The sequence below is a fragment of the Engystomops pustulosus genome, chromosome 9, assembly GCF_040894005.1.
Source record: "Engystomops pustulosus chromosome 9, aEngPut4.maternal, whole genome shotgun sequence".
NCBI lineage: Eukaryota > Metazoa > Chordata > Amphibia > Anura > Leptodactylidae > Engystomops > Engystomops pustulosus.
Genome location: NC_092419.1, coordinates 1,897,706 through 1,916,213, shown reverse-complemented (window position 1 = coordinate 1,916,213; position 18,508 = coordinate 1,897,706). Strand labels below are relative to the sequence as shown.

The 18,508-nt window shown below is 54.7% G+C and overlaps 1 protein-coding gene across 3 annotated transcripts in view; it reads left to right on the top strand.

The window, feature by feature from the left end:
* The window catches only part of LOC140077070 (complement C2-like), a 36,798-nt gene that overhangs the window by 9,767 nt on the left and 8,523 nt on the right, over positions 1-18,508 (top strand). Inside the window, exons 2-16 of one of the 3 annotated variants that reach the window (XM_072123933.1) lie at positions 7,525-7,734; positions 8,067-8,249; positions 8,368-8,541; positions 9,002-9,088; positions 9,325-9,458; positions 11,310-11,445; positions 11,523-11,654; positions 11,958-12,047; positions 12,119-12,256; positions 13,981-14,072; positions 14,896-15,007; positions 15,208-15,355; positions 15,970-16,046; positions 17,872-17,987; positions 18,075-18,186. In XM_072123933.1, coding sequence (XP_071980034.1) covers positions 7,525-7,734; positions 8,067-8,249; positions 8,368-8,541; positions 9,002-9,088; positions 9,325-9,458; positions 11,310-11,445; positions 11,523-11,654; positions 11,958-12,047; positions 12,119-12,256; positions 13,981-14,072; positions 14,896-15,007; positions 15,208-15,355; positions 15,970-16,046; positions 17,872-17,987; positions 18,075-18,186 — 1,941 coding nt within the window. Of the gene's footprint in view, positions 1-7,524; positions 7,735-8,066; positions 8,250-8,367; positions 8,542-9,001; positions 9,089-9,321; positions 9,459-11,309; positions 11,446-11,522; positions 11,655-11,957; positions 12,048-12,118; positions 12,257-13,980; positions 14,073-14,895; positions 15,008-15,207; positions 15,356-15,969; positions 16,047-17,871; positions 17,988-18,074; positions 18,187-18,508 lie in introns of all 3 variants that reach the window. The other 2 variants (XM_072123932.1, XM_072123934.1) reach the window with 2 other exon arrangements.

The following is an 18,508-nucleotide window of genomic DNA, read 5'->3' as shown; positions in this document are numbered from 1 at the left end:
TGCATCTCCCCGCACCTCCCTACATCTCCCTGCACCTCCCTACATCTCCGTGCACCTCCCTACATCTCCCTGCACCTCCCTGCATCTCTCTGCACCTCCCTACATCTCTCTGCATCTCCCTATATCTCTCTGCATCTCCCCGCACCTCCCTACATCTCCCTGCATCTCTCTGCATCTCCCTACATCTCCCTACATCTCCCTGCACCTCCCTACATCTCCCTGCATCTCCCTACATCTCCCTGCACCTCCCTGCATCTCCCTACATCTCCCTGCATCTCCCTACATCTCTCTGCATCTCCCTACATCTCCCTGCATCTCCCTACATCTCCCTGCATCTCCCTACATCTCCCTGCATCTCCCTGCACCTCCCTGCATCTCCCTACATCTCCCTACATCTCCCTGCATCTCCCTGCACCTCCCTGCATCTCCCTACATCTCCCTGCATCTCCCTGCATCTCTCTGCATCTCCCTACATCTCCCTGCACCTCCCTGCATCTCCCTACATCTCTCTGCATCTCCCTACATCTCTCTGCATCTCCCTACATCTCCCTACATCTCCCTGCACCTCCCTACATCTCCCTGCATCTCCCTACATCTCCCTGCACCTCCCTACATCTCCCTGCATCTCCCTACATCTTCCTACATCTCCCTGCATCTCTCTGCATCTCCCTGCACCTCCCTACATCTCCCTGCATCTCTCTGCATCTCTCTACATCTCCCTACATCTCCCTGCACCTCCCTACATCTCTCTGCATCTCCCTATATCTCCCCGCATCTCCCTACCTCTCCCCACATCTCCCTGCATCTTTCTGCATCTCCCTACATCTCCCCGCACCTCCCTACATCTCCCTGCACCTCCCTACATCTCCCCGCATCTCCCTGCACCTCCCTACATCGCCCTACATCTCCGTACATCTCCCTGCATCTCCCTACATCTCCCTGCATCTCCCTGCACCTCCCTACATCTCCCCGCACCTCCCTACATCTCCCTGCACCTCCCTACATCTCCCTACATCTCCCTGCACCTCCCCGCATCTCCCCGCACCTCCCTACATCTCCCTGCACCTCCCTACATCTCCCTACATCTCCCTACATCTCCCTGCATCTCCCTGCACCTTCCTACATCTCCCCGCATCTCCCCACATCTCCCCGCACCTCCCTACATCTCCCCGCATCTCCCTACATCTCCCCACATCTCCCTACATCTCCGTACATCTCCGTACATCTCCCCGCACCTCCCTACATCTCCCTGCACCTCCCTACATCTCCCTGCACCTCCCTACATCTCCCTACATCTCCCTGCATCTCCCTGCACCTCCCTACATCTCCCTGCACCTCCCTACATCTCCCCGCATCTCCCTACATCTCCCTGCATCTCCCTACATCTCCCTGCACCTCCCTACATCTCTCTGCATCTCCCTACATCTCCCTGCATCTCTCTGCATTTCCCTACATCTCCCTACACCTTCCTACATCTCCCCACATCTCCCCGCACCTCCCTGCATCTCCCTACATCTCTCTGCATCTCCCTACATCTCTCTGCATCTCCCTATATCTCTCTGCATCTCCCCGCACCTCCCTACATCTCCCTGCACCTCCCTACATCTCCCTGCACCTCCCTACATCTCCCTGCACCTCCCTGCATCTCTCTGCACCTCCCTACATCTCTCTGCATCTCCCTATATCTCTCTGCATCTCCCCGCACCTCCCTACATCTCCCTGCATCTCTCTGCATCTCCCTACATCTCCCTGCACCTCCCTACATCTCCCTGCATCTCCCTACATCTCCCTGCACCTCCCTGCATCTCCCTACATCTCCCTACATCTCCCTGCACCTCCCTGCATCTCCCTACATCTCTCTGCATCTCCCTACATCTCCCTGCACCTCCCTGCATCTCCCTACATCTCTCTGCATCTCCCTACATCTCTCTGCATCTCCCTACATCTCCCTGCACCTCCCTGCATCTCCCTACATCTCCCTGCACCTCCCTGCATCTCCCTACATCTCCCTGCATCTCCCTACATCTCCCTGCATCTCTCTGCATCTCCCTGCACCTCCCTACATCTCCCTGCATCTCTCTGCATCTCTCTACATCTCCCTACATCTCCCTGCACCTCCCTACATCTCTCTGCATCTCCCTATATCTCCCCGCATCTCCCTACCTCTCCCCACATCTCCCTGCATCTTTCTGCATCTCCCTACATCTCCCCGCACCTCCCTACATCTCCCTGCACCTCCCTACATCTCCCCGCATCTCCCTACATCTCCCTGCACCTCCCTACATCGCCCTACATCTCCGTACATCTCCCTGCATCTCCCCGCACCTCCCTACATCTCCCTGCATCTCCCTACACCTCCCTACATCTCCCCGCACCTCCCTACATCTCCCTGCACCTCCCTACATCTCCCTACATCTCCCTGCATCTCCCTGCACCTCCCCGCACCTCCCTACATCTCCCTGCACCTCCCTACATCTCCCTACATCTCCCTACATCTCCCTGCATCTCCCTGCACCTTCCTACATCTCCCCGCATCTCCCCACATCTCCCCGCACCTCCCTACATCTCCCCGCATCTCCCTACATCTCCCCACATCTCCCTACATCTCCGTACATCTCCGTACATCTCCCCGCACCTCCCTACATCTCCCTGCACCTCCCTACATCTCCCCGCATCTCCCTACATCTCCCTGCACCTCCCTACATCTCCCTGCATCTCCCTGCACCTCCCTACATCTCCCTGCACCTCCCTACATCTCCCCGCATCTCCCTACATCTCCCCGCATCTCCCTACATCTCCCTACATCTCCCTGCACCTCCCTACATCTCCCTGCACCTCCCTACATCTCCCTACATCTCGCTACATCTCCGTACATCTCCCCGCACCTCCCTACATCTCCCTGCACCTCCCTACATCTCCCCGCATCTCCCTACATCTCCCTGCACCTCCCTACATCTCCCTACATCTCCCTACATCTCCCCGCATCTCCCTGCACCTCCCTACATCTCCCTGCATCTCCCTACATCTCCCCACATCTCCCTACATCTCCCCGCATCTCCCTACATCTCCCTGCATCTCCCTACATCTCCCTACATCTCTCTGCATCTCCCTACATCTCCCTGCATCTCCCTACATCTCCCTGCACCTCCCTACATCTCCCTGCACCTCCCTACATCTCCCTGCACCTCCCTACATCTCCCTGCATCTTCCTACATCTCCCTACATCTCCCTGCACCTCCCTACATCTCCCTACATCTCCCTGCATCTTCCTACATCTCCCTACATCTTCCTACATCTCCCTACATCTCCCTGCACCTTCCTACATCTCCCTGCACCTCCCTACATCTCCCTGCACCTTCCTACATCTCCCTGCACCTCCCTACATCTCCCTGCACCTCCCTGCATCTCCCTACATCTTCCTGCACCTCCCTGCATCTCCCTACATCTCCCTGCATCTCCCTACATCTCCCTGCACCTCCCTGCATCTCCCTACATCTCCCTGCATCTCCCTACATCTCCCTGCACCTCCCTACATCTCCCTGCATCTCCCTACATCTTTCTGCATCTCTCTGCATCTTCCTACATCTCCCTACATCTCCCTACATCTCCCTGCACCTTCCTACATCTCCCTGCACCTCCCTACATCTCCCTGCACCTCCCTACATCTCCCTGCACCTCCCTACATCTCCCTACATCTCCCTGCACCTCCCTACATCTCCCCACATCTCCCCGCACCTCCCCACATCTCCCCGCACCTCCCTACATCTCCCCGCACCTCCCTACATCTCCCCGCACCTCCCTACATCTCCCCGCACCTCCCTACATCTCCCTGCACCTACCTGCATCTCCCTACATCTCCCCACATCTCCCTGCACCTCCCTACATCTCCCCGCACCTCCCTACATCTCCCCGCACCTCCCTACATCTCCCTACATCTCCCCGCACCTCCCTACATCTCCCCGCATCTCCCTACATCTCCCTCCATCTCCCTGCATCTCCATCTCCCTGCATCTCCCCACATCTCCATCTCCCTGCATCTCCCCACATCTCCCTGCATCTCCCTAAATCTCCCCGCACCTCCCTGCATCTCCCTACATCTCCCTGCATCTCACTGCATCTCCATCTCCCTGCATCTCCCTGCATCTCCCTACATCTCCCCACATCTCCATCTCCCTGCATCTCCCCGCATCTCCATCTCCCTGCATCTCCATCTCCCTGCACCTCCCTGCATCTCCCCACATCTCCATCTCCCTGCATCTCCCCGCATCTCCATCTCCCTGCATCTCCCTACATCTCCCTGCACCTCCCCACATCTCCATCTCCCTGCAACTCCCCACATCTCCCTGCACCTCCCTACATCTCTCTGCATCTCCCTACATCTCCCTGCATCTCCCTACATCTCCCTACATCTCCCTGCATCTCCCTGCACCTCCCTACATCTCCCTGCACCTTCCTACATCTCCCTGCACCTCCCTACATCTCCATCTCCCTATATCTCTCTGCACCTCCCTACATCTCTCTGCATCTCCCTACATCTCTCTGCATCTCCCTGCACCTCCCTACATCTCCCTGCACCTCCCTACATCTCCCTGCACCTCCCTATATCTCCCTGCACCTCCCTACATCTCCCTGCACGTCCCTACATCTCCCTGCACCTCCCTACATCTCCCTGCACCTCCCTGCATCTCTCTGCACCTCCCTACATCTCTCTGCATCTCTCTGCATCTCCCTACATCTCCCTCTCTCTGCACCTCCCTACATCTCTCTGCATCTCCCTACATCTCCAAGCATCTCCCTGCATCTCCCTACATCTCCCTACATCTCTCTGCATCTCCCTACATCTCCCTGCATCACCCCGCATCTCCCTGCACCTTCCTACATCTCCCTGCATCTCCCTATAGCTCCCTACATCTCCCTACATCTCCCTGCATCTCCCTACATCTCCCTGCATCTCCCTGCATCTCCCTACATCTCCCTGCATCTCCCTACATCTCTCTGCAACTCCCTACATCTCTCTGCATCTCTCTGCACCTCCCTACATCTCCCTGCACCTCCCTACATCTCCCTGCACCTCCCTACATCTCCCTGCACCTCCCTGCATCTCTCTGCACCTCCCTACATCTCTCTGCATCTCCCTACATCTCCCTCTCTCTGCACCTCCCTACATCTCTCTGCATCTCCCTACATCTCCCAGCATCTCCCTGCATCTCCATACATCTCCCTACATCTCTCTGCATCTCCCTACATCTCCCTACATCTCCCCGCATCTCCCTACATCTCCCTGCATCTCCCCGCATCTCCATACATCTCCCTACATCTCCCCGCATCTCCCTACATCTCCCAGCATCTCCCTGCATCTCCATACATCTCCCTACATCTCCCTGCATCTCCCTACATCTCCCTACATCTCTCTGCATCTCCCTACATCTCCCTGCATCTCCCCGCATCTCCCTGCACCTTCCTACATCTCCCTGCATCTCCCTATAGCTCCCTACATCTCCCTGCATCTCCCTACATCTTCCTGCATCTCCCTACATCTCCCTACATCTCCCTGCATCTCCCTACATCTCCCTACATCTCCCTGCATCTCCCTGCATCTCCCTGCATCTCCCTACATCTTCCTGCATCTCCCTACATCTCCCTTAATCTCTCTGCATCTCCCTATATCTCCCTACATCTCCCTACATCTCCCTTCATCTCTCTGCATCTCCCTACATCTCCCTACATCTCTCTGCATCTCCCTACATCTCCCTGCACCTTCCTACATCTCCCTGCATCTCCCTACATCTCCCTGCACCTCCCTGCACCTCCCTGCATCTCCCTACATCTCCCTACATCGTCCTGCATCTCTCTGCATCTCCCTACATCTCCCCGCATCTCCCTACATCTCCCCGCATCTCCCTGCACCTTCCTACATCTCCCCACATCTCCCTGCATCTCCCTGCATCTCTCTGCATCTCCCTACATCTCCATGCATCTCCCGATATCTCTCTGCATCTCCCTACATCTCTCTGCATCTCCCTACATCTCTCTGCATCTCCCTACATCTCTCTGCATCTCCCTACATCTCTCTGCATCTCCCTACATCTCCCCGCATCTCCCTGCACCTTCCTACATCTCCCTGCATCTCCCGATATCTCTCTGCATCTCCCTACATCTCCCTGCATCTCCCGATATCTCTCTGCATCTCCCTACATCTCTCTGCATCTCCCTACATCTCCCTGCATCTCCCTACATCTCCCTGCACCTTCCTACATCTCCCTGCATCTCCCTACATCTCCCTGCACCTTCCTACATCTCCCTGCACCTTCCTACATCTCCCTGCATCTCCCGATATCTCTCTGCATCTCCCTACATCTCCCTGCATCTCCCTATATCTCTCTGCATCTCCCTACATCTCTCTGCATCTCCCTACATCTCCCTGCATCTCCCCGCACCTTCCTACATCTCCCTGCATCTCCCGATATCTCTCTGCATCTCCCTACATCTCCCTGCACCTTCCTACATCTCCCCACATCTCCCCGCACCTCCCTGCATCTCCATCTCCCTGCATCTCCATCTCCCAGCATCTCCCGATATCTCTCTGCATCTCCCTACATCTCCCTGCACCTTCCTACATCTCCCCACATCTCCCCGCACCTCCCTGCATCTCCCTACATCTCCATCTCCCAGCATCTCCCGATATCTCTCTGCATCTCCCTATATCTCTCTGCATCTCCCTATATCTCTCTGCATCTCCCTATATCTCCCTACATCTCTCTGCATCTCCCTACATCTCCCTGCAGCTCCCTGCATCTCCCGATATCTCTCTGCATCTCCCTACATCTCCCTGCACCTTCCTACATCTCCCTGCATCTCCCGATATCTCTCTGCATCTCCCTACATCTCTCTGCATCTCCCTACATCTCTCTGCATCTCCCTACATCTCCCTACATCTCCCCGCACCTCCCTACATCTCTCTGCATCTCCCCGCATCTCCCTACATCTCCCCACATCTCCCCGCATCTCCCTACATCTCCCTACATCTCCCCGCACCTCCCTACATCTTCCTGCATCTCCCGATATCTCTCTGCATCTCCCGATATCTCTCTGCATCTCCCTACACCTTCCTACATCTCCCCACATCTCCCTGCATCTCCCTACATCTCCCTGCACCTCCCTACATCTCCCTGTACTCCCCACATCTCCCTACATCTTCCTACATCTCCATCTCCCTACATCTCCCTGCACCTCCCTACATCTCCCTGCACCTCCCTACATCTTCCTACATCTCCCTACATCTCCCTACATCTCCCTGCATCTCCCTACATCTCCCTGCATCTCCCTACATCTCCCTGCATCTCCCTACATCTCCCTGCACCTCCCTACATCTCCCTGCATCTCCCTACATCTCCCTGCATCTCCCTACATCTCCCTACATCTCCCTGCACCTCCCTACATCTCCCTGCATCTTCCTGCATCTCCCTACATCTCCCTGCATCTGTCATGTTACAATCTGTCACCTCTCTCCGTTATCCTCCGCAGTCTGTGAGGTTCAGTGCCCCCAAAGTCTGGACAACCGGACGGCCACTGTTACCCTTACAGGGGGCCGGAATATTGGAAGCATCGCCAAATTCCAGTGCCCTTCGGGGCAATACCCCTGGCCCCAGAGCAGCCGCAAGTGCCAAGCAAATTGGAGATGGACGGAAATAAAAAGCAGCAGCGGAAGGAGGGTGAAAGAGATATCGTGCAGAGGTAAGTACCTGTCATAGAGCGGAAATACCACTGGGGGATAGAGAGAGGATGGGGTGAGACAGGACTCCGGGACTTGCACTCGGGGTAGTAATGGGACGATGCTGGAGGTATAGAGGTTTCTCATCGCCATTTCTAGGTGGTTTCCGTGGTTACTGAGCTGTGACGGCAGCGACACTTTATTACTTACAAGAATCTATGATCACCAGGTCTCAGGGACCGCCATGGGCGCGGCTCTCAGGCCAGGAATCTTACCTCTGTGGAGAAGACCAGGATGAAGCTTCAATATCCATATAAATGTCATTTCTGATTTTGATTTTGGCTTTTCCTCGCAGTTATTAGATGTCCTCCCCCAAATATATTGGAAAATGGAGAATTTTACCCAAGAGGCCATTTTCCTGTAGGCTCAAATATAACCTTTATGTGTAATGATGGTTATACTCCCAGAGGATCCATGGTGAGAACGTGTAAGAAGAACGGAAAATGGAGCGGACAAACTGCGATCTGCGATGACGGAGGTGAGAGGGGGAAAGGGTTAAAGGGGTTGTCCATCATCTTTATAGAGTTCTAGAGGAGCCTTCAGTAGGACCCAGTGATGATTATAATAGTATCACTAAGCTTTGTCTTACCCCACAGCCGGCCACTGTCCTGACCCAGGGATTCCTCCAGGGGCAACAAAAACAGGCGTCCGATATGATGTGGATGAAAGCGTCTCCTACAGCTGTGTCACCGGCCTCACTCTGATTGGATCATCTAAGAGAACGTGTTTAGAGAGCAGGCGCTGGAGCGGCACCGAGGTCACCTGTCAGTGTGAGGACTGGCTGCTCCCAAACTATCCCCATCTTTTGGGCAATCCATTACCAGTAGTGATTATAATACAGGAGGTTTGGGCAGTAGTCCGGGGCCTATGCCCTATAGGGGGCCCATGGCCACCCAAACCAACTAAGAAGGGCCTTTACCCATGAAATCCTCCCACGTCTGCTCCCGCTCTCAATACACATGTACACAAGAGCCAATTCAGGACATTTGAAGGTCCTCCAAAGGTCCTGAAACCAGATTGAAAGCAGCAAAACAGGAGTGTCCTCCATCCCCCAGGAAGATGATTCTAGTACCAGATGTAGGAAGCCCAGGGGCCATGGAGGCTTAATCCACCCCCAGCGGTCACCACTCCGGGGGATACATAGGAACTATATTGGCTTCCATGGGACCAGTGGTGGCCCCTATCACATCACCTCTAGTTGTTCATAATAGAACTCTCTCTCCTTCCCAGATCCTTACACATTTGACCTCCCGGAAGAAGCCGGAGAACACTTTGCGGGGTCTCTCTCTGGAATCCTGGAGACTTCAGTAAAGCAAAGTAAGTTCCCTGACGTTGCACCACGGATGGTCGGTTGTGGCTCTGTTACTATTTGCCTTCCTGACTCGATGGTGGTGGCGCAATCCGACCTTTGAACTGTCTCCCCCTTCCATGAAAAGGGGATTGTGACACAACCTGAAGCTCGGCACCTCCCAGTGACATGAAGGCCAATACTAGGGACCACTATTCAATGTATTGTTGGGTGTTCACCTCATTTTATATCTAATTGTTAGCAGGAGGCGCGGGGAGAACGGTGAAGATAAGAAAGGGCGGGATCCTCAATGTCTATTTTCTTTTGGACGCCTCTAAAAGTGTGGGAGAAGACACCTTTGAAGACTTCAAGAAGTGTGTGGTGACCCTTGTCAGCAAGGTTTGTGATGGTCATATAAATGATTGTCCGCAGGATAACAATCTGATCAAAGAGACTACTGGGACCACCACAACCATGGGACCACCACAACCATGGGATCACCACAACCATGGGATCACCACAACCATGGGATCACCACAACCATGAGACCACCACAATCATGGGACCACCACAACCATGGGATCACCACAACCATGGGAACACCACAACCATGAGACCACCACAACCATGAGACCACCACAACCATGGGAACACCACAACCATGAGACCACCACAACCATGGGATCACCACAACCATGGGACCACCACAACCATGGGAACACCACAACCATGGGAACACCACAACCATGGGAACACCACAACCATGAGACCACCACAACCATGGGACCACCACAACCATGAGACCACCACAATCATGGGAACACCACAACCATGGGACCACCACAACCATGGGACCACCACAACCATGGGAACACCACAACCATGGGAACACCACAACCATGAGACCACCACAACCATGGGATCACCACAACCATGGGAACACCACAACCATGAGACCACCACAATCATGGGACCACCACAATCATGGGAACACCACAACCATGGGACCACCACAACCATGGGACCACCACAACCATGGGAACACCACAACCATGAGACCACCACAACCATGGGACCACCACAACCATGAGACCACCACAACCATGGGACCACCACAACCATGGGACCACCACAACCATGGGACCACCACAACCATGGGATCAGAACAAACATGGGACCACCACAACCATGAGACCACCACAACCATGGGAACACCACAACCATGAGACCACCACAACCATGAGACCACCACAACCATGAGACCACCACAACCATGGGACCACCACAACCATGGGATCAGAACAAACATGGGACCACCACAACCATGAGACCACCACAACCATGGGACCACCACAACCATGGGATCAGAACAAACATGGGACCACCACAACCATGAGACCACCACAACCATGGGACCACCACAACCATGGGATCAGAACAAACATGGGACCACCACAACCATGAGACCACCACAACCATGGGACCACCACAACCATGGGACCACCACAACTATGGGATCAGAACAAACATGGGACCACCACAACCATGAGACCACCACAACCATGGGAACACCACAACCATGGGACCACCACAACCATGGGAACACCACAACCATGGGACCACCACAACTATGGGATCAGAACAAACATGGGAACACCACAACCATGGGACCACCACAACCATGGGAACACCACAACCATGAGACAAATGTGGCTCCCGTCCTCACAAACTGAATGAAGCAGTAGGTTCAACTTGCATCTTGCTGCTCCATTCAATGGATAGGGGCGCAATTAGCAGGGGCAGGGCCCCATAGCATAACATCTGAATGGGGCCCCCTACCCCTCATAAAATATACATAACTTGTCTCTGTACATAACCCCTGCACCATACTAGACACATATCACCAATCCAGGGGCTCGGGCTCTAGGAGGCCACTTGTGTAACTTCTGCACCGGGACACATCAGATAAATGTTGGCGTCACCCAACGAGTTTGGTAAAATTGTTGGACCCGTTAATGTTTCATTGAGACCTTCCGACTCTTTCCTAACAGCAGATGTCACTGAGATAAGGATGGACACTGCTGGTCCTTTTGTTTCCGGGAAATAAAGGGAATGAGTTGGGATCTGGTGGACAGCGATGTCTATGAGGGGTCTGAGGGCGATCACTATGTCATGTCTTTAGTCTGTGCTGCCATGGAGGGGCAGTCTGTAGTATAGCAGGGACTCATCTCATGGTTCTTGTCCCGGCAGCTCGGTGAGTTTGATATGAAGATCCAGTTCGGAGTGATATCTTTTGCCACAGAACCGAAAATTATTGTGCAAATCTCTGACGATGAAGACGTTGATGAGGTCCTGGATCTGGTTAAGGAGGATCTGAATTACATCGGTGGGTACCACAAGGAGCAAACAAAGGGAATCTTACACTTCAGCCGCTTCCTTGTGTTCCTTCTTCCTTGACTTTAGTTCACATGGACAAGTCGGGGACTAACACCTACGCGGCTCTGCATGAGGTCCTCCAGATGATGTCCTATCAAGCACAGAAGTATCCGGAGCAGTGGAAGTCTATCCATCACGTCATTGTCCTTCTGACCGATGGTGAGAGATGCTGGAGGGTGGAGGAGGTTCATGGAGTCTTCCCTGGAGATAGAAGGGTCTCCGGACACCTCCCCAGACACGGGAGCCACCTCTCTGATGGCTTCAGATTTACTGCTCCTCCCTCTATAGACGATGGTCCTCATCCCGGGAAGATGTGGCCTTGTCTCTGCAGGTGACTCCGGCCATTTCCATCACTAATTCATGGTCTGGTCACTATCGGAGGTCCCTGGAGGATTCCCGTGTCCAATGTCCCGATGGCCACTTACAGGCAGAGAATTCACTGCCACTTACTGTCCATTACAGGAAAAGCCAATATGGGAGGACGACCTGCGGAGATGATCCGGAGCATCAGACACTTCCTCAACATCACAGACAGAAGGGAAGATTATTTAGGTGAGACCCATCAGCCATTCCGATATCTGCTCCGTTATTCTAGTATTCCCACATTTCCCTTCTCCTCCCAGACATCTATGCGTTTGGTATCGGAGAGGAGACGGATAAGGCAGAGCTCAGCGAATTGGCCTCCCAGAAGGAGAATGAAAAACATGTTTTTATCTTAAGAGACGCAGAAGACATGAAGACTACATTCCAGACAATAATAGGTGCAGTAGTAGTAGCAGGAAAGAGATGGTATAATGGAGGAATGGGGTGAGGATGATGGTGGTTATACTTGTGACAGAGAGGCCGTCTCTCCTCTATAACCCCCCCCCCCGGGTGCCGGGGTCTCTCCTCTATAACCCCCCCCCAGGTGCCGGGGTCTCTCCTCTATAACCCCCCCCCCAGGTGCCGGGGTCTCTCCTCTATAACCCCCCCGGGTGCCGGGGTCTCTCCTCTATAACCCCCCGGGTGCCGGGGTCTTTCCTCTATAACCCCCCGGGTGCCGGGGTCTCTCCTCTATAACCCCCCGGGTGCCGGGGTCTCTCCTCTATAACCCCCCGGGTGTCGGGGTCTCTCCTCTATAACCCCCCGGGTGCCGGGGTCTCTCCTCTATAACCCCCCGGGTGCCGGGGTCTCTCCTCTATAACCCCCCTGGTGCCGGGGTCTCTCCTCTATAACCCCCCGGGTGCCGGGGTCTCTCCTCTATAACCCCCCGGGTGCCGGGGTCTCTCCTCTATAACCCCCCGGGTGCCGGGGTCTCTCCTCTATAACCCCCCGGGTGCCGGGGTCTCTCCTCTATAACCCCCCCCCGGGTGCCGGGGTCTCTCCTCTATAACCCCCCGGGTGCCGGGGTCTCTCCTCTATAACCCCCCGGGTGCTGGGGTCTCTCCTCTATAACCCCCCGGGTGCCGGGGTCTCTCCTCTATAACCCCCCCCGGGTGCCGGGGTCTCTCCTCTATAACCCCCCCCCCCCGGGTGCCGGGGTCTCTCCTTTATAACCCCCCCCCCCCCGGGTGCCGGGGTCTCTCCTCTATAACCCCCCCCCCCCCGGGTGCCGGGGTCTCTCCTCTATAACCCCCCCCGGGTGCCGGGGTCTCTCCTCTATAACCCCCCCCGGGTGCCGGGGTCTCTCCTCTATAACCCCCCGGGTGCCGGGGTCTCTCTCCTCTATAACCCCCGGTGCCGGGGCCCCAGGGATAGACATGGGGTCTTCTCAGGCCTCACACACTGCCCCTCAGTCACGGCTTCACCACCTCCTCCCAGGACTCTCACATCACCTCTAACACCAAACTTAAAGGGGTTGGCCACTTACCTCATGTTTCTGTAATGTTGTGGGGGGGAGGGGGCAGGATATGAGGTAAGTTACCAGGATACATCTATTACTAGTTCTGCGTCGCTTTCCTGATCTGTAAAGTGAAGCCTCCGGTCATTTACCTCATCAGCCGGAGATTCCTGACCATAAAATGGCGGCAGATGGAGGGTCATGTGATGGAGGGTCATGGGATGGAGGGTCATGGGATGGAGGGTCATGGGATGGAGGGTCATGGGATGGAGCGTCATGGGATGGAGGGTCATGTGATGGAGGGTCATGTGATGGAGGGTCATGTGATGGAGGGTCATGTGATGGAGGGTCATGGGATGGAGGGTCATGGGATGGAGGGTCATGGGATGGAGGGTCATGTGATGGAGGGTCATGTGATGGAGGGTCATGTGATGGGGGGTCATGTGATGGGGGGTCATGTGATGGGGGGTCATGTGATGGGGGGTCATGTGATCTCTATCTGTCCATGAGCAATCGGAGATCACATGACCCTCCATCTTACCTAATATCCCCCCCCCCCACATACACACATTACAGATGCAGGAGGTAAAGTGGCCAAGCCCTTTAAGACCGCTCGCCACTACTCCCATCAGTCATATGTTATCGTCATGAATTTTTCTCTGACAGATATTGAAGATTACGGGGAAATGTGCGGCCTCAACGATGAGACGGACGAGTCTGAGCAAAGCTTTTCTTATCCCTGGAACGTGGAGGTTAAAGTGAGTACCGGGGTCCGTGCTGTGGGGGTCCTCAGTATTAATGGGGGGACACAGAGCGACAGGAACAGTCACAGCAGCTGCACCAGAGGCACCGCGCGAGGTGGTTACATCCAGGAGGCGCAATCTGAAGTCTATAAATCAATGAAGCAGCAACAACAATAACACAAAACCATTGTCCTCATGTCTACAGGGACATCAATCGCTGCGCGGCCTCCTGGCCCCTCCCACTGATGTCATGGGTGCCCCTGCACCCGTGTCTGAGGTCACAGTCTGACTCGCCTCCCAGTGCGCGCCCCTCCCCCCTCCTAGCAAAAAAAATGTTCCAGAATCCCGGACAGAACCTGTGTTTATAGACTTCCTCTGTCTAGACACTCTGGGTGGCCAACCAATGAGCCGCCTGCTGAGCCTCAGGAAAGATACAATAAGTTACACATCATTTCTGACATTACACCACCCTGTCCATTAGATATGTACTACAGGCGGTCCCCTACTTAGAAACACCCGACTTACAGACGACCCCTAGTTACAGACGACCCCTCTGCCCCCTGTGACCTCTGGAGACCTCTCTGGATGTTCCTATAGTCCCCGGCTGCACTGATCAGCTGTAAGGTGTCTGTAATGAAGATTTATTGATAATCCTTGGACCCATTACAGCAAAAAATGTTAAACTCCGATTGTCACTGGGGCAAAAAAATGTTTGGTCTGGATCTACAATGATAAAATATACAGTTTCAACTTACATACAAATTCAACTTAAGAACAAACCTCCGGAGCCCGTGGACGGCCTGTGTGATTCTGATGTAATGACTATTGTCTTTTGTAGTTCAGAGCGGCGAGCCCGTGCTTGGGGTCCCTCATCTCCAGCTCCTGGGTGCTGTCTGCGGCACATTGCTTCACCGAGCCGGAGAACCTGGATGCCTATGTATTCCATATTGGTAAGGAAATATACTCTTCATATTCTCCTCTGCTGCTCCTCCCCGTGGTCCGATATCTCAGGGACCTTCTGTCTGTCTTACCAGCAAGAGAGAATCCAGGCGTCAAGGCTTTAGCTCCGATAAGATTCATTGAGCGTTTGCTTCCTGGACCTCCCCTTTAATGCCGGCTGTTCACACTATTACACATTTTATCTCTATAGGTAAAAAAAGCTACAAAGCTGAAAGCATAATAATCCACGGCTGCTACAACCGGAGCCGTGGGGTGGGCCGAGGGATACGCCAGGACTACGACTATGATGTGGCTCTTATAAAACTGACCAAACAGGTGGCTTTCTCCAAGAGCGCCAGGTAGGACGCGTGCGCCGAGCATTACACACCCAGACCATCTACACCTACCTATCCTAGAGACACTTACCTCCTGCTCCGGTCCTCTAACCATCTAACATGGTGCTGCCTAATGGAGTCTCATCAGGTCCTTACCAGGCTCACCGAGGTCCCACACAGGACTTGGGAGCCTCCAGCAGATCCTGGATCACCAGTAGGGAATATCACTATGGGACACTCCGACCACTAACCACTCCCACTCTGACCGATAACCACGCCCACTCTGACCACTAACCACGCCTACTCTGACCACTAACCACGCCCACTCCTCCCACATCGACTCCGCTCCTAGGCCTCATCCCTCTCTCCCAAAGAGTGCACCGTGCCACGTGGACATGTTTTAGGTCCTTAATGTAGTTGTCTCGTCAATCTACAAAATCGATATTGTCCAACATAAGTCCCCACCTCACCGCAGGTTCTTCCATGTCTGGTCCCAGTGAACCTCCCCTAAAAGACTCTTACCCCTGGGCCAATCACAGCCCCACGTACAGCACCACCAATGGTGAGATAGAGCATTGCATGATGACTGATCTGCGGGGGTCTCCTGAGAAGTTCTCCTCCATTTGTATCTGTTCCAGGCCCATCTGCCTCCCCTGTACGGAACCGGCCAACAGAGCCATGAAAAAGAAGAAGAGCGCCAGCTGCCACGAGCACCGTAATGTCCCACTGTGTGTCCTGTCCATGTAGTCACTGTGCGTCCTGTCCGTGTAGTCACTGTGCGTCCTGTCCGTGTAGTCACTGTGCGTCCTGTCCGTGTAGTCACCGTGCGTCCTGTCCGTGTAGTCACCGTGCGTCCTGTCCGTGTAGTCACCGTGCGTCCTGTCCGTGTAGTCACCGTGCGTCCTGTCCGTGTAGTCACCGTGCGTCCTGTCCGTGTAGCCACCGTGCGTCCTGTCCGTGTAGTCACCGTGCGTCCTGTCCGTGTAGTCACCGTGCGTCCTGTCCGTGTAGTCACCGTGCGTCCTGTCCGTGTAGTCACCGTGCGTCCTGTCCGTGTAGCCACCGTGCGTCCTGTCCGTGTAGTCACCGTGCGTCCTGTCCGTGTAGTCACCGTGCGTCCTGTCCGTGTAGTCACCGTGCGTCCTGTCCGTGTAGCCACCGTGCGTCCTGTCCGTGTAGCCACCGTGCGTCCTGTCCGTGTAGTCACCGTGCGTCCTGTCCGTGTAGTCACCGTGCGTCCTGTCCGTGTAGTCACCGTGCGTCCTGTCCGTGTAGTCACCGTGCGTCCTGTCCGTGTAGTCACCGTGCGTCCTGTCCGTGTAGCCACCGTGCGTCCTGTCCGTGTAGTCACCGTGCGTCCTGTCCGTGTAGTCACCGTGCGTCCTGTCCGTGTAGTCACCGTGCGTCCTGTCCGTGTAGCCACCGTGCGTCCTGTCCGTGTAGCCACCGTGCGTCCTGTCCGTGTAGTCACCGTGCGTCCTGTCCGTGTAGTCACCGTGCGTCCTGTCCGTGTAGCCACCGTGCGTCCTGTCCGTGTAGTCACCGTGCGTCCTGTCCGTGTAGTCACCGTGCGTCCTGTCCGTGTAGTCACCGTGCGTCCTGTCCGTGTAGTCACCGTGCGTCCTGTCCGTGTAGTCACCGTGCGTCCTGTCCATGTAGTCACCGTGCGTCCTGTCCATGTAGTCACCGTGCGTCCTGTCCATGTAGTCACCGTGCGTCCTGTCCATGTAGTCACCGTGCGTCCTGTCCATGTAATCACTGTGCGTCCTGTCCATGTAGTCACTGTGCGTCCTGTCCATGTAGTCACCGTGCGTCCTGTCCATGTAGTCACCGTGCGTCCTGTCCATGTAGCCACCGTGCGTCCTGTCCATGTAGCCACCGTGCGTCCTGTCCATGTAGTCACTGTGTGTCCTGTCCATGTAGTCACTGTGTGTCCTGTCCATGTAGTCACTGTGCGTCCTGTCCATGTAGTCACTGTGTGTCCTGTCCATGTAGTCACTGTGTGTCCTGTCCATGTAGTCACTGTGTGTCCTATCCATGTAGTCACTGTGTGTCCTGTCCATGTAGTCACTGTGTGTCCTGTCCATGTAGCCACTGTGTGTCCTGTCCATGTAGTCACTGTGTGTCCTGTCCATGTAGTCACTGTGCGTCCTGTCCATGTAGTCACTGTGTGTCCTGTCCATGTAGTCACTGTGTGTCCTGTCCATGTAGTGGTATAGGAGGTGATATGTACAGGCAGCAGCAGGGGAAGCATCAGAGTCAGAGCAGCTCCATTCCCTCTCTAGTGGCCAGGCTGGGTTACTGCAACTCTTCATTTTAGGGGGGGGGGGGGGGTCAGTATAATTTAGCTGGGGGGCGGTGGGGGGGGGGGTCAGTATAATTTAGCTCTGATATTACCCCTCTCCATGGTCATGTGTGACATCATCCGTCGGATACACAGTATACACGGGGTATCCCCAGAATAGATGTTATAGGGGGACCCCACTTATCTGGAGAATGGGATTGGGGACCCTGGTCCCACATTTGTTGCATCTTCTCAGGGACCTTCTTACTGAGCGGCAGCGATGTCCCGGCTGAATTTCTATCCAGAAAGAAAGATAAAGAAAACAAGAACGAGCTGGAAAAGAAGAAGGTCAACATAAAGCGCAACAACCTGGTGAGTTCTCCCATCCCACTGCGAGGGAGGGTTTTCATAAAGAGGTTCTGCAGCAGCTGAATGCCTGTACACTACTTTATCATGTAGAGAGAATCCTGCATCACGGCACTGCACGGCAATGAGAACTACACAAAACTCTCCCTCCATGAACTGGTGTCGCCTCGTCACCTCTGTGTCCAGGGGGAAATGTCCTGCAAAGGTGAGTCCCCCCCCCCCCCCGCCCATGGGGGGCGCCGTCAGGGTGTAATAGTATAAGATAAATGTCTTTGATTTCGGGCTACTTTTCCATTAATCATGAATGTGTCAATGCGGTGTCTGCGGCAAGCATTGACTCCCGCTGCAGCACCCCCGCAGGAGGATTGAGGAATTACACCACAGATAGACACTTACACATGTGTTGGCTCCTCCAAGGCACGAAGAGAAATCAGTCACACTCCACACGGACACAGTGATAGGGACCCAATGACGCCTGCACCAATCACAAACCTTGCTGGCACAGCCGCAGAAGCACCTGATTGGCC